The sequence below is a fragment of the Hydra viridissima genome, unplaced genomic scaffold (genome assembly GCF_058129835.1).
Source record: "Hydra viridissima isolate aposymbiotic clone 2 unplaced genomic scaffold, HvirCarnegie_v1 scaffold_8, whole genome shotgun sequence".
Classification (NCBI taxonomy): Eukaryota; Metazoa; Cnidaria; class Hydrozoa; order Anthoathecata; family Hydridae; genus Hydra; species Hydra viridissima.
The window spans coordinates 14,148,413-14,161,490 of NW_028324307.1; the positions used below are offsets into that span (position 1 = coordinate 14,148,413).

Sequence of the window (13,078 nt, forward strand, 5' to 3'; positions counted from 1 at the left end):
CTTCAAACTCTTTTCGTCATTGCTTACACGCTTACCATCTTTGCTTTAAAATCATTCTTATCACTTTTACCAATTATGTTCATTTTGTTAATGTATAAGCATGATTTTTGTATATCGATCCTTTAAAAGTCACTCAAGCATTTTTTGTAAAAAAACCACGCAAAATTTCCGGGCTGATCTTTTAAGCGTTGATTTTATTTACTCGACTATTTAAGCATTCTCAGTTACAAGATTGTCTGTCATCGTTAGTAATTCAATAGGTAAACCATAATTGCACTTCTGACGAAAAACTTTAATAGAAATGATTTTGGGACCAGGCTGCGTATTCACCAAACTTTCGTAACTTTTGCACAGCTCAACTAAGGTTACGTAAATCGTAAATTTATGCAAGGACGTATTAATTAAGGGTCTGCGTATCGTTTTATTTCGTCAAAAAGTGTCATCGGAACAATTACGACAAAAAATCGGTAAAAAAATTTTAGTTTAAATCTCGGTATATACCTGAACTCTCATCAATCCGATCCTTTATTATATTTGTGAGCTTTTTTTGATTAGTTTTTTTATCTTTTATAAGCTTCAGTAAATGCATATTTATAATGGGTTTACTGAGGGAGGTTTAGTGAAACAAATTTGACGGGTAGAAGTTGGAATATTTGGCTATTTGGCGGCAACTTTGATCTATAACAAAGCGTTGAACGTCCATCTATTTATACGTCCTTGGTTCATGTTACTATTTTGGTATTCACCAATGCTTCGAAGCATTTCCGTAAAGTTAGGGTTGCGCATAGGTTGCGCATAGGTTGACTTTTATGGTTTTGAACTTACGCCAATTTTACGCAAAAAAAAAGGTTTGGTGAATACACACCCAGGACAGCATAATAAAACAACTATTAAATTTAATCATTTTATTAGACTATTATTTTTTGTGTATTATTTTTTAAACTTTTTTGAAATACTACTAAAAAAGTTATATATTTTCCAAGAAAAATTGTTATGCATTATACATCAAATTCCACAGATGTTATCTAGGTAGTATATTATTCATAATACAAAACTTCTATACACAAATCAGTCAATCTAACTGGTATAGTAGACTACCCTAATAATTATGGGTTATTTCCTTTTGCATGCTAAAATGTGATTACCTCAGCACACGTTTGCAGAGAGTCAGGCTGGTAGAAGAAGATTCTCTCCTAAAAGATTGGTTGGGATTTAGGAAAAGACGAAATCTTCCGCCTTTTCCTAGAATCTTGAGGAATTAGGTCTCAAATAAATCGTTGAACGAATAGCACTGGTCTGCGGTTTTTTAAGCACTAATAGCACTAGTCTGGTTTTTTAAGCACTAATAGCACTAGTCTGCGGTTTTTTAAGCACTAGTAGCACTAGTCTGCGGTTTTTTAAGAATTTTCCTTAAAATCTAAATTTATTTGAATTAAATTTGGTTTACTCGAATATGGATTTGTTAGCCAGTTTACAGTGAAGCTTTTGTTTCTGTATATTGTCGTTTAAGGATAATTTTTTGTATTTCAAAGCTTTATTGACCAAATTGTAACAAAGATACATGCAACCATTTTCTAATTGGCCTAACTTTGTGACATCATTAACTCCTTTTCATACATCTTGTAAATAATGTTTTAATTTTATTAATGTTTTTTTCATTTATTTTAACAGCGAGTTCTTTCGGTGCAATTGCTGGAGGAGTTGCAGCTTCAATATTTATTTTACTGGTTTTAACCCTTGTTGTTTATCTCTACAGGTAGATTGTCTACTCTTAATCTTTATAAAGCTTGAAACGGCCATGCTAATGTTTATAACAGCATTTTTCTTATTTTTCTAAAGGAAATCTAAGTCGAAAGAAACGAGCGTTGACGTAAGTACTTATTTTTATGTAAAAAATAGAATAAATATTTTCAGTTCAACCATAAAATGTAAAATATTTAATCAATGTTTAATGCTAAAGTGTTTGAAGAATGATTTTCACTTGTTTATTTCGGTTCGAGCTTTTTGCTTGTTGAAATTCCTTCTTGTAGAAAAGAGATATCGTTCATCATTATCCAGATTATACAAGTATTGGCTTTGAGCTTAATTACACTAGGCTTGATCATGTGGTTGCTGGTGAATATGCTGAGCTTCACACTTCGCCATATTACTTAAACGTATCTTATTCAGAGGGCCAAACTTCGAATGAATATTTAGAGTTAGATTAGATCACATATTAAGTATAAGGATCTAAAGGAAAATTTTCTTGAGAAATAGAACTAGTTTTTCTTTTTTTTTTTTTTTCTCACTACACTCTGGTAAGATATTATCGCACTGAGTTTAAATTTTTGAAAAGGTTTGCTTCGATGTTGGTCTAATTGGTTTGCTAAGCATTTGATGAAAATCGTCACTCAATTTTAAAAAAATGTTTTTCGGATCAGTCCGAATTTGTTACAACTACTTCACTATTGATTTTGAAAGTATTTTTCATTCAATAAATCCAATGACACGTTTAGAATGCTTTTTTTTTTTTTTTTTTTTTTTGGTATATAAAAAATGTTCTTCGAGGCACAAATACAGGAAAAACAGACTCGAGTTTTATAATCGAATGAGATTATCACTTATAGGAGATATCCTAAAGTTTTGAGTTACTTGAAATAAGATTAAAGAAATATAAGTTATTTTAAAGTTAAATCTTTTCTCAGAATTCTATCTTTTGCCGCTACGTTAATTCAGGAGTTGAAAACTATCTACAGACATTATTTGACTGACGTACTTTTTAATTTTCTTTGGAATGCAGCAAGTTTTTCACTAGTCTTGGATACTTATGTGGCTTTTTTTTGAAAAAAATTAAAAATTTTTTTTTTTTAAAGAACGGTTTTTAAAAAAGAGCATATGACAAAAACAAGACATTATTTTAAAAGTGCCATTTTTATATAAAATTACCAGAAATCTTTGGGATAAAATCAGGACTGATTTTTTACTAAAGATCTATGGTAATTTTGCGTACAAAAAATCAAATCAACGGTTATTTTAAATTTTAGGTAAAATATGCGGTAGCATAAAAGTAACCAAATGAGTTTTATGAATTTAATCTATTCATTTGCAAGTCTTAAATATATTCTAAATTCCTTAAATAGTTTTTCGGAAGAATATTTGAAACGAGTTATGATGTTTAGAAGTATGAAAAAGTTTAATTGAAAAAGAAAAATAGTGCCATCGAGAAAACTTTTGCGAACCTAATACATAATTTTGCATTTAACTGACTTACCAAATTTTACACTATTAAACCAAACAATCATTCATATTTATTCACAAACCAAAAAATTTAAAAAGTTTCATTAAATTATTTGATTTAAATAATGTGTACAAGTGATACATTCGAGTGGAAAATATTTTTGCTAGAAAAACTTTCACTAATTTTGGCTTACATTTTTCGAATATTAAGACAATCCACTCTTAAAATTTAAAAGTAAAAAAATGTTCTATCACCGGCTAAAACCAATATTTTATCAATATCAGATATTTATTGATCTAATAAAAAAGAATCCTTTGATGATGAAGAATCCTTTGATGAATTTCCGATACCTTCCCAGTAAAAGTGATCATCGGATCAATAAATAGAATAAAGTTGAAGAGAATTTGACAACTACTTATGGTTGCTGTTAAGAATGTGGTTTTTCCAATAAATGCTCTAATCAGATGGTGGTAAAACCACTCTTTACAAGTTTGATTTTAAACTTTTTTATGTGAGTATTTTTATTTTCATTACGTAATGGTGAGGAGGGAGAATTAATTTAAAAGCAACGGTCGGAAAAGACGTACACATGATGACTCGTCAGCTCTTCATATGAATAAATAACAAATCGAAAAGAATTAATTCAAAAACAACAGCTGAGAAAAGACTTAAACACGGAGACTTATTCAACCAGTCACATAAAAAAAAGACAAAGCGAAAAGAAGAAAAGTTAAAATCAACTGGGAAAAGACGTAAACGCAAAGACTCATAAACAATAAAGCAAAAAGAAGAAAAGTCAATGACAAAGTTACGAAAGCAGTCGGCTAAATATAACACTGTATCTTTTAGTGAAAGTGATACACCACCAGTGGCTGCGTTTAGTGCAACAGCTGCGAATTAAGCTTACCCCGAAAATGCGGCTAGAGATGTTGCAAGGCTCAAAGACGAGAACAGAAAGTTAAAAATACGTCAATGGAGATAAACAAATAAGAACTCTTTCCAAAATCAGGATCATAACTCAATTCCAGTAAATCAACCTGCTTTATATGCAATAAGAAGGGACATTTAGCAAGATAATGCAAACAGGGATACCTAATCATAGGATTCCACAAATTAGCAACTCCCAGTATCCTTACAGGAAAAACTTTCCGCAACAGCTGCAATGGAGAAACAATGGAAACTGGACACCACGGAATTTTGATGATCGAAACAGAAACGTGGACAATAAATAGACTCAACCCGATTTGAGTAACCAAAATTTGAGATCTACTACCTCAAACAACCCCTAACACACTTAAAAATACAATTACTTCAAATCAAGACGAAAAAGTAGTAACTAGAATAACGCGCAAAATACACGAACAAGCACCCATGAAGATCAAAGTAATTATATGCCAGTTCGTATACTGGGTGTAGATGAAAGGTATTCATATGAAATCGACACCAGTTGTTACAATAATACACCACGTCTAATCATAGGAGTGATTATCCACCTTTGAGCACTCCAAATGAAGATGATAGTAACCATATGCAACTGGAGATTAAGAACTTTCGTGAGAATAATAAACAGATCACCCACGAGTTGAACTGTCTACAAGATTGGTTTCGATATTTGTTTCAACACATTATTGAGAGAAATCTGCCTCCACAAGAGAACGAGCAAATTAACAAGAGAGATTTTGATCAATCTATCCAAAAAATTTGTGAACCCCAAAACATAAAAAACCTCAAATATGAAGATCCAGAATTTATCGAAAATGAAACAAATTCATTTAGCAGCTCCTGTGGCATTGAAAGTATTGTAAAAATTGATCAAGGTAACACTGAAAAATTAGTCACAATTACCTACCCCGAAATACTTGATGATAATTCTAAAGTTGAGATAGATGATTACGTTACACACCAGCATTTTATTTTAGAACATTACGAGGAAGTTCAAGTTACGATTCGATTGCCTTAAAAGAAAGCTGTGCCTCAAACAACAAATCTTAGCATATGGGTAAAAATATGCAACCTCTGGACAAAATTATTAATTGATACTGGAGCAACGATCACTGCTATAAGCTATGACATCTACAAAACGCTTAATAATACTGGAAACAATTTAACCCTACAAAAAAGTGATTTACCAAGAGTTACTTCTGCCAATGGTCAAGCACTATACGTCAAAGGAATCTTTATATTACAGTTCAAAATTGAGTAATATATCTACCCATTTAAAATATACGTCACAAGAGATTTTAATTATGATGTGATAATTGGCAAGGATTTTATTTCTCACGGAATACAATAGAATCGTAGACTTTAAAGAAAGGGCAAGGTTTGGGGATAGCTTGGTTCGGAATGGGCAAGGTTTAATTTTTAAAGGGTTATGGTTGTGTTTACAGTCCTTAGTATATTCTATTATACTGTATAACTCAATAGGCGCTCTATAAGTGTGTAATGGTTAGCACTCTTTAATTCACTAAGTTTATAAAATACAAATAATACTCTCTTACTCAACTTCTAGTATTCGATACTATCTTTATCAACTACAAAGTTTATTATAAACATAAAATATGCATGATTTGGTTTCAGGTCGAAGTAGTGACCTTTCACCATCAAGCGCCCCAAAATTGACCACTCCAACTCTTGTAAATGTACAGTTAAATACGGGCCTTTCAAACAACGAATTAAAAGAACTGGTCAAAATTATAAACCAAATATTAAGCAGCAAGATGGTAGAGCAAAAATTTTACCAGAATTTTCTAAGAGCAGGTCAACCGTTAAATGATTTCACTACCTGCAGTGACTTAAAAATCACCGACGGAAAAGGACATTCTGATACAGCTCGGGTTGTTACTCACTGCAATGATTTTTCAAATCTTGTGAATCATATTATTCAATCTCGCAAAATTCCTGATGGCTATTTTGTTAAGCTCAGAATTCATGATGGCAAAGGTTTTCTAAGTTTTGTTTAAGCATTGTCAATACATCGTTCAGGGATGAAACACCGCCACAAAAACAGCCTCTCACTCAAAGGACTGGTAAAGACACTGGAGTCAAGAGACAAATTTTTTGTTGCGGTATCAGAAGATTTGCCAGAAACTAATTCCAATACTGAACAAATCAGGTCACTAATTAATACAAACGGTCTTAAATCCATTTTGGGCTATAATATGAAAAATGAAAATATAATTTGTGGTCTTCTTACTAATTTAAGTATGCACATGGTGTGAAGTCTAATACAAGTGTCTTGTTGAATCTGGAAATTTGCGAACACTGGGCTCAATCAAATATAGCCTCGAGTCTTTTCAGCAATCTGGCGGGGATGTTGCTAATGCAAAGCTGTTTGGCAATATCACTCGAAAGCCAATCATCAGCGGGCTTCAAAATGTTTTGATTTTGGAAATCATCCCACCGATAGAATTGCATCTCCTTTTAGGAGTTGTCAATCATCTTTTCAAGATCCTTAAAACTGCTTGGACTGAAGCTGTTAAGTGGCCAGCTGCCATCCACATCCAACTGAGCCCATACCATGGGTAGCAGTTCGACGTGGATGGCAGCTGGCCACTTAACAGCTTCGAAACGAATGCAGAAAGCTTCTTAAAAATGTTGATGTGCTGAAACAACTTGCTGATACAAAATTGGTTCCCAATATCTTTCACGTAATTGAAGCATTTAAAAGTTTCAATTTAGTTGTCAAAGCTTGCTTTGTATTCATCCTACTGTCAGACTTCGCTAAAAGAAATGAAACTTTCAAAAGGTGTTACTTAATGATACCTGGTGCAAGCGTAACACCTAAAACTCACATCGTCTTCTACCACATCAAGGATTTCATCAGCCATAAAAGATCCCCTCTGGGGCCCTATTGTGAACAAACTGTTGAAACCGCTCATTAACAACATTGGTCAAGGTATAAGCGAAACAATAATCATTCAGAGCACAAAGAAAGATTGTTGTACTGCATAACTGATCTAAACAGAAAGCATCTTTAAAGAATTGCTTACATCATTTGAGTTATTAGAGCTAAGGACCAGAAAATAATAGCTTACGGTTTATAATAAACATTTTAACCAACTTTATCCTTAAATGCTGTTAATTTAAAAATTATGAATTTTGATATTACATTTAAAAATAGTATTGTTGACGTATTTGTACTAAAAAAGTGTAATGAGCAAATTATTTATAAATTTTTTGTGGAGAAAATCAAAAAAAACATTTCTTAAACTGTAATAAGATGTTATTTAATGGCGATATAATGTTTAAAAAAATGGTTTTAATTGTTATTTTATCACTTAATTTTAAAAGTAAATGTATTTAAGAAGGTTTCAAGAGTCAATAAAAATATGTTAACAGAGACGTATTATTTTTTTTTTTTTTTTGTTTTACCAACTGGTGGTCTTTCGACCAGGTTTTACACTTTTTTTTAGGGTTTATTTGCATTTTAGCAGTAGTTTTTACCTTAGGAAATGCCGAGATTTTCACGCCATGCATAAGCCAAACCACGCTTTAAATAGCAAACCAGAAACATATAAATATTTGATTCCAAGGCGTTTAATTGCCAGTTTATTTGTTTGAGTTACATCAGTTACAATCTGAAAAGTGATATTTTCTCTTTAAAAAATGCGCAAGAAAAAAATTTCAACAGCCAAACATTATCATTGATATTTGTAGGGCTACCGTAGTCCTGATTTTCATCAGGACTGTCTTGATTTGAAGGGTCTGTCTTGACTGTCCTGATCAGGTGCCAAAATGTCCTGATTTTATAAAACCATAACAAAAAAGAAAAAAATATCATTTTGACAAAAACTAAAAAATAGAGCAAAGAGAAAAATCTTGACTTGGCAAATCCAACTTCTCCATTCAATTTTTACTATTTTCTTGCAATTTTAGGCAGTGCTGGCAGAAATGGCAGTGGTAGCAGACATGATAAGGCAGTACTTTACTTTTGTTTTTGCTGGTTTGGTACTTTCCACTTTTACGAAGTTTCTACTTCGTGACAGAGGGTTTTTTAGTGTTAAACTTTTACATTAACTTAAAGTAAAAAAAAATCCCTTATTAAAGTCAAAATGTCGAAAAGAAAGTGCCATTTTAATGAAACTCTGAAGAATTAATTTCTTTTTCTGAAGAAAGTTTATGAAAGTGGCGAAAAAGTTAGATGCGGAGATTGTTTGACTGAATTTTTTGTTGCAAATGGCGGAAGGACAGACATCACCAAGCATTTAACAACGGAGAGACACAAAAATGCTTTGAAAGCATCAGCAAGTTCTGCATCAATAACATCGTTCTTCAAGACTGATAGTTTAAGTGATAAAGATCTAGTTCTGGCAGCAAAGGAAGCTACTTTTGCTTTTCACTCTGCAATTCATGATTTGAACTTCAAAACTGCTGATTGCTCTACCAAATTAATTTCAAAACTTTTTGAACCAAAGTTTGGACTTGCAAGAACAAAATGTGAGGCTATTATTCTCAATGTTATTCTACCAATGATTTCTGAAGAAATTAAGGAGGAGTTGAAGAAAGCTACTTTCATCACCATTGTAACTGATACATCTAACCGAAATGAACTGAAACTTTTTCCTGTCCTTGTTAGATATTTTGTGCCTGATCAAGGAGTAAAAGTTAAATTACTGGAATTTCAAAATGTACCTGGTGAAACATCAGAAATTTTGTGCAATGCTCTGCAATCTGCCATCAATAGCCATGATTTATCAAGGAAAGTGATTGGATTCTGTGGTGATAATTGCAACACAAACTTTGGTGGAGTGAAAAGACGAGGACAAAACAATGTTTACAGTCGGTTGAAAAAGTTTCTCGATCGAGAGATTGTTGGGATCGGCTGTGGAGTTCACATAGTTCACAACTGCATTCAAACAGTTGTCGATGTTTTACCAATTGATGTTGAAGCTCTTGTGGTGAAAATTTACAAATATTTTCACATCTACACTGTCAGAGTTACTCAACTGCAAGAATTCTGCGAGTTTGCTGATGTTCACAACAAGAGAGTTTTGCAGCATGGAAGCACAAGATTCTTTTCTTTACTACCCGCATTTCAGAGAATTTTGGAAATCTTTGCGGGACTAAAATCTTTCTTCTGTTCTCAAGAGCAATCTCCAGTGATAATTAGTAAGTTCTTTAGCGATGAACGTGGTGAAATGTATCTTTGGTTTGTTCATGGTCAGCTTCAGACATTCAACAAAGCAATTCTGAGAATTGAAAAAACAAGAGCAAGTGCATGTGATATTGTTAATGAGATAAAAGTATTGCAGAATAATCTGAAGGAGAGATTTGAGAATAAGTTTATTCCACTAGAAGCTAAAAAGATACTTGCAAAACTATTTGAAGACGTAATTATTGACGAAATTGCTGTCAAAAAAGAATTTACTGGTTTTTACGAGAGATTTCTTTCTTATATTGACCTTTGGAAAGATAGCTTTGCTGATGCTGAAAAGTTCATGTGGATTCAAAACAGTATTTGGTCTCCTGAAAGAGGTTTTTTGCTAGTTTCTACTGTGAAAAGTTTGCTTTTTTGTAAGTTAAATATTGATCTCAATTGCTCACAGTTCTATGAAAAGATAAAAAATGACCAGTTGTTCCTGAAAAAAGTACACTCTAGTGAAAAATATGACTGGTTTAAAAGCAAAGAAAAGAAATAATTCTTGTAGTCATTACGAAAATGTAAAATAAAGCTGGTTTTTAATGTTGTATTTTTTGTCATTTTCACTTTTAGTGTGACGAGCTTTTGTCCTGATTTAGACTTTCTACTTATTTATATTTGTCCTGATTTGACAGGTTAAAAAAGACATGATGTCCTGATTTTTCCAAAATTTCATATGGTAGCCCTAGATATTTGTTTTATTTGAAATAAACTTTTGGTTAAGATAAAAACTCTTAAAAAAAGCGATTATATTTATCAGTTTAGAAAAAGCGATTATTATTATCAGTTAAACTAAATGAAAATTTTTGACCGGAGATTTTCTTACGGTTAAAATCGTACACGGTTATCATGGATCATGATAATGCCAACCTAGCTGACCCTAGAACGCCACTTATACGGGATTATAACACATCAAGGTACCCTTTGATGCAAGTTCTGAAATCTTTTTATTTTATCCATGGAAAATAAGTTCATTTGAATGTTCGAATTAAGTGATTATAATTGAAAGATTATAACAGTTCAGTTTACGGTTAAAATCGTATTCTAACCGCTGCACTATGAATCATCTAATACAAGCTAGGTGGACAAAAGTCATTTCAAGGAATTAATTAGTAGATAATCCCATTATATTTTTGAACACTCCTTAGAGAAAAATTCTAAGTATTAATTAGTGCACGTGTTTTTAAGTATTGAATTGTTAGCGCTTCAGCGACATTTAAAGAAAACAATATTTTTGTTGTCAAATTTGTTGCAATTTTGCAGTGTAGGAAAAGTTTATAGAAAACTTATTTTGAATAATAATTACCACTGTTGTAATGAATTTTACTTTAGAGGGTATGTACTTTGTATTTTATCGAAAATTTAATTAGGCATAACAAGTGTTCTGTAGATTTTAAAAACACTTTATAAAAATTGTAATTTATTTTTCATTTTTTAACTTTCAAAACGTTTAACTTATTTTATCCACATATATCTAGGCTAATTTTTTTTATATAGAATAACCACAACCCTAATGTGTTTAGATATAAAAATTTGGCTGCCCAGGTCTGCCCATTTAAATTTTGTAGAAATTTCTTTAGACCGAGTGTATTCTATTACAAAATTAGAGCTATTTTAAGAATCGCAAAAATATACAAAGGAAGAACGAAACTCTCTTCTCAGTGACTTTATTCTGAAAGAATATAGTACAGAGAATGTGAATAGTGATTCGCAAAATAAAATACAGTTAAAAATTACATCGATATCCGCTTAATTTGCAGAAAAGTGGAATGCAGCCAATAGAACTATGGATATCTTTTTAAACAAAAATAAAACATGGTTGGAGGGTAATAATTTAGAATTTAAAATAAGTTTGCATCGGTCCATGGCTTTCACAACATCTGAAGGAAGTCGGCCTGAAGGTCGGCCAAAAAAAAAAGTTTGAAGACTCGTCAATAAAAACCAAAAGACGTAGAGTTGTAGATTTAGTGCAATTGCGGAGTGCCAGTGAACTAACCACAGCTGCTGAAATAGCACATCGTTTATCGGATCGAAGAGGCGTAGCTACTTCTATTAGAAAAAGTACAGAAACACTAAAACAAAGAAAATCTACTGATGTGATTTGTGGCGGCAGACAATAGAGTGGGGATGAGGCATTAGCTTATTATGTAGATTTCAAGTATACAAGTCACTCTTGTAAACAAACAAGAAAGTGGTCTCTGAAAGCGGGACATAAAGTATTTCCGTCTTACCATAATTTTCTTAAATCCAAAAAGTCGTGTTACCCTCCAGAAGACTTTATTTCTGTCTCAGAAACGCGGGCTGAAATTAAACTTCAAGCCATATTGAATAAAACAACTGAACGGTTAATAACAACACAAAGTCAATTACTTATAAACGAACCTTCTAAACTGTCACTAACACTAATACGCAAATGGGGATGTGATGGAAGTTCTGGCAATAGTACCTACAAACAAAGATTTGAGAACTTCAATGCTATTGATGAATTTCTGGTTGTATTTGCATTTTTCCCATTGAAATTGAGTGATTTTTGTCATAATATTATTTGGCAAAGTCCTCGGCCATCATTAACACTTTATTGCCGACCAATTAAAATCATCTTTTCAAAAGAAACACAGGAATTAACTGTAATAGAAACTTACAAAGTTTTGAAAGAAGTATCTGAACTTATTCCAACACTGTGTACTGTTGGTGAATTTAAATTTATTGTGAAATACAATTTGTTGCTTACGATAACAGACTTAAAAATATGCAATCCTTAACTGACACGCGTTCAACACAGAAACGTTACACCTGTGGTGCAACTCCTAAAATGATGAATGGTGAATTAAAAGATATGGTTGATAAAAAAGAAAGTTACAGTTTTGGTCTGTCTAACTTGCATGCTTGGATCCGTACCTTTGAATGCTTGCTCTACCTTAGAACCGCTTGGACATAAAAAGTGGCAAGCTAGAAGCAATGAGGATAAGTGTCGTATCAAACAGCGTTTTGAAGAAATCAAACAAAAGTTTAATAAACCAAATGCGACTTATTGTAGGCAAACGAAAACCTCGTTATGGCAATACAAATGATGGCAACACAGGCCGTAGGTTTTTTCTAAATCCAGAAAAGAGCGGAGAGATTACAGGGTTAGACGCCGAACTAGTTAAAAAATTTAGTGTTTTATTAAGAACGCTTTCTTCTAGCCATGAAATTGATTGCGTCAAATTTGAAAATTTTTGTTCTGAAACTAAAACTTTATATTTAGATTTGTATTCGTGGTATTACATGCCTGTTACAGTGTACAAAATTTTAATGCATAGTATTGAAGTTATAAATTCGTGTATTCTTCCAATTGCCCAGCTCTTGGAAGAATCTCAAGAAGAACGAAATGAAGATTGCAGAAGATTTCGAGAGCATCGTACTAGGAAAAATTCACGTATTTCTACAAATATAGATTTAATGAAGATACTCTTAATAACATCTGACCCTGTTATCAACTTACTTAGAAAACTGCCAGCAAAAAGAAACAAAAATTGTCAGAGGAGGTTTTAATTTTGATTGTCGCACTTCCAAAAAAAGTAAATTGTAATTTGTCCGATGAATCATTAAATGTTTCAAATGATGAGTTTTCTGAAGATTCAAGTGTTGAGTGTTCGGAGGAGTCAAATGATGAGTTTTCTGATAACTGAATGTAACTTTTGTTGTATAATTTTATGTATCTTTGTTTTTTAAATATATTT

The 13,078-nt window shown here is 32.2% G+C and overlaps 2 protein-coding genes across 4 annotated transcripts in view; both read left to right on the forward strand.

Moving 5' to 3' along the window:
• Positions 1 to 2,494, forward strand: part of LOC149885246 (uncharacterized) — a 31,299-nt gene extending 28,805 nt beyond the window's left edge. For all 3 annotated transcript variants that reach the window (XM_090095595.1, XM_090095596.1, XM_090095597.1), the window contains 3 exons: positions 1,672 to 1,756; positions 1,840 to 1,870; positions 2,031 to 2,494. In XM_090095595.1, the coding sequence (XP_089951721.1) occupies positions 1,672 to 1,756; positions 1,840 to 1,870; positions 2,031 to 2,207 (293 nt within the window). In that variant the 3' untranslated portion in view covers positions 2,208 to 2,494. The remainder of the gene's footprint in view (positions 1 to 1,671; positions 1,757 to 1,839; positions 1,871 to 2,030) is intronic.
• An 8,118-nt stretch (positions 2,495 to 10,612) lies between these two features.
• Positions 10,613 to 13,012, forward strand: LOC149885247 (uncharacterized). Its single transcript, XM_090094718.1, has 2 exons — positions 10,613 to 10,691; positions 12,604 to 13,012. The coding sequence occupies exons 1-2, from the start codon at positions 10,673 to 10,675 to the stop codon at positions 12,888 to 12,890; spliced, it is 306 nt and encodes a 101-aa protein (XP_089950844.1). The 5' UTR covers positions 10,613 to 10,672; the 3' UTR covers positions 12,891 to 13,012.
• The last annotated feature ends 66 nt before the right edge of the window (positions 13,013 to 13,078 follow it).